Raw genomic sequence first — 2283 nt, 5'->3', positions numbered from 1 at the left:
AAAAAAATTTGAAAGATAATATTTAAATATAATTATTATAATTAATTTTTAAATTTTTATTGATAATAATTAATTAAAAGATAAATTTTGATGGATATCTTATCTCACCGGAAAAAAAAAATAATCCCAATATCATCAGTCATCCCCCATGACCCTATATATATTGAATTTCGCTTTAAACGCAAACACATAGCTTACAATTTACAACCTCCGCACACACATTAACATTGGTACATTCCCTTCTCTTCTCTTCTCTGTCTACACAAACTCGCTCACTCTAATAAGTAGAAAGAAGAAGAAGAAGGAAAGAAGATGCAGATCTTTGTGAAGACTCTTACTGGAAAGACCATCACTCTTGAGGTTGAGAGCAGCGACACCATCGACAACGTCAAGGCCAAGATCCAGGTTTTTTTTTTTTACGTACTTAATTCGAGTAGGGTTTTACTTTGATTCTTTTCTCTTTGGTTGATATATATTGCATGACACTTGTTGGTAAATTTTCAAGAGTTTATGATCTTTTGTGTTCTTGTAGCGTTAAAAGTTGAAACTACTTGAATTGTAAAGGTTCATACTTTGAATATGTATTGTGTGGAATGAAAAAATGGAAGGGATTGGAGTTACCCTTTGTGAAAAGGATAGTTTGCTCCTGAAAAAGATTCATCCTTTATTTGATAGGGTAGTGGTGTCAACATCGTTTCTTGCATTGGTTTACCTATGATGTTTTGGGTATAGAGTCTTTTCCTCTTAAGGGAGTTACTTTCTAGGCTTTTTGGAGACATTAGGTCATTGGTTGGATAAGTTGAAAAGCTGTGAAAGCCAAAGTGGTGTAACTCATCTTAGTGAAGGGTTGTTATGGAAAACTGCTATGCCTAAGTTATTTTCTTGCTTTGTAACTAACCTTATGAAATGAAGTGCAAACACATCTTATATGCGATTATAGGATCAACCCTTATGAGCAGAAAATAAGATCTTCAAAGCAGGTTTATCTGCTGGTATTGAGAGTTTGACATGATTCTCTTGTTGAATCTTTCTGTGTAGTTTTGTATAACATGGTGCTTATTGTGATGTTTGAATTTTGCCCTGGCTTGGAGTGTTAGTTATTGTTGTTTTGTGATGCCTGTGAAGTTTTGGCTTTGTGTGAAAATGATAGTTTCACTTCTAAGATGCATGGAATATGTGTTTGTAGGATAAGGAGGGTATCCCACCTGACCAGCAGAGGCTGATCTTTGCGGGCAAGCAGCTGGAAGATGGGCGCACTCTTGCGGATTACAACATACAAAAGGAGTCGACACTTCACTTGGTTTTGAGGCTCAGGGGAGGAACCATGATCAAAGTGAAGACTCTAACTGGAAAAGAAATTGAAATTGACATTGAACCAACTGATACGATTGATCGAATCAAGGAACGTGTTGAAGAGAAAGAGGGCATTCCTCCTGTGCAGCAAAGGTTTTCTCTTTTTCCTTTTCTGTGTGTCATTTAGTTCATAATGGTAAAGATGAAGGAACATGATGTTTTTAGAGGAATATCGAACCACCCCAGCCCGTCGGGAGCTTCTCTCTTATATACATATGCAGAGAGATTGAGAGCTCTGCTATTCTGATTCCCTCCACCCCGCCTTTGAAAATCTCTTGTGCCGCTCTTATTTTCCTTGTGAATCAAAATAAGCCATACGCAATTAACAATTAACAAAGCATTTGAATTGACAAACTACTTGCCTCTTATTTTTACATTTTATTTGTCTTGCTAATGCTTGATATTCAAGTGCATCATTGATGTATAATTCTCATGCCCTTAAATTGAAGTACATATCCTGTTTCGGATGATACTTCTTTTCTAATTAGTAATTACTTTATGATTATAATTTATGTTGAGTTGTGTTTGGAAAACTGAATCTTACATTGTTGGAACTGTGTGCACAGGCTGATATATGCTGGTAAGCAGCTCGCAGATGACAAAACGGCAAAAGAGTACAACATCGAAGGCGGATCGGTGCTTCACTTGGTGCTTGCTTTGAGAGGCGGTGGTAACTAGTACTTTTCAAAAAGCACACACACTATGATGCATGGGAGTACACGATGGAAGGAGCAATACTGGGAGTTTGCAACTGGGCTCAAAGAGTTATTTAATAAAGTGTCATGTGTCTTTAGTGTTTCATTCATGTATGTTTCATTTGTAATTAGATGTTGAAACTACACATTCAAGTGTTTTTGTTAACTAAGTACAATTAATTTTTTTTATAAAATTTTTCTTATTTTTTATTAGTCATTTCTAATAGAAAAAATC

At 35.7% G+C, this 2283-nt stretch overlaps 1 protein-coding gene across 1 annotated transcript; it reads left to right on the top strand.

The window, feature by feature from the left end:
• LOC107610196 (ubiquitin-NEDD8-like protein RUB2) lies at positions 169–2261 on the top strand. The gene is made up of 3 exons (XM_016312299.2): positions 169–405; positions 1187–1446; positions 1920–2261. Exons 1-3 carry the CDS (start codon positions 313–315, stop codon positions 2029–2031), a joined length of 465 nt encoding a protein of 154 aa, XP_016167785.1. The 5' UTR covers positions 169–312; the 3' UTR covers positions 2032–2261.

Source organism: Arachis ipaensis, chromosome B07, assembly GCF_000816755.2.
Source record: "Arachis ipaensis cultivar K30076 chromosome B07, Araip1.1, whole genome shotgun sequence".
Taxonomy (NCBI): domain Eukaryota; kingdom Viridiplantae; phylum Streptophyta; class Magnoliopsida; order Fabales; family Fabaceae; genus Arachis; species Arachis ipaensis.
Note: the sequence above shows the minus strand (reverse complement) of the source record. Positions and strands in the feature narration are given on the sequence as shown.

What these genes read in the sequence shown, in the direction of transcription:
- LOC107610196 (XM_016312299.2), top strand. Translation starts at nt 313, where the DNA reads ATGCAGATCTTTGTGAAGACTCTTACTGGAAAGACCATCACTCTTGAG. An exon ending in ACGTCAAGGCCAAGATCCAG is followed by an intron (nt 406 to 1,186) that starts GTTTTTTTTTTT and finishes ATGTGTTTGTAG; the next exon opens with GATAAGGAGGGTATCCCACC. An exon ending in ATTCCTCCTGTGCAGCAAAG is followed by an intron (nt 1,447 to 1,919) that starts GTTTTCTCTTTT and finishes CTGTGTGCACAG; the next exon opens with GCTGATATATGCTGGTAAGC.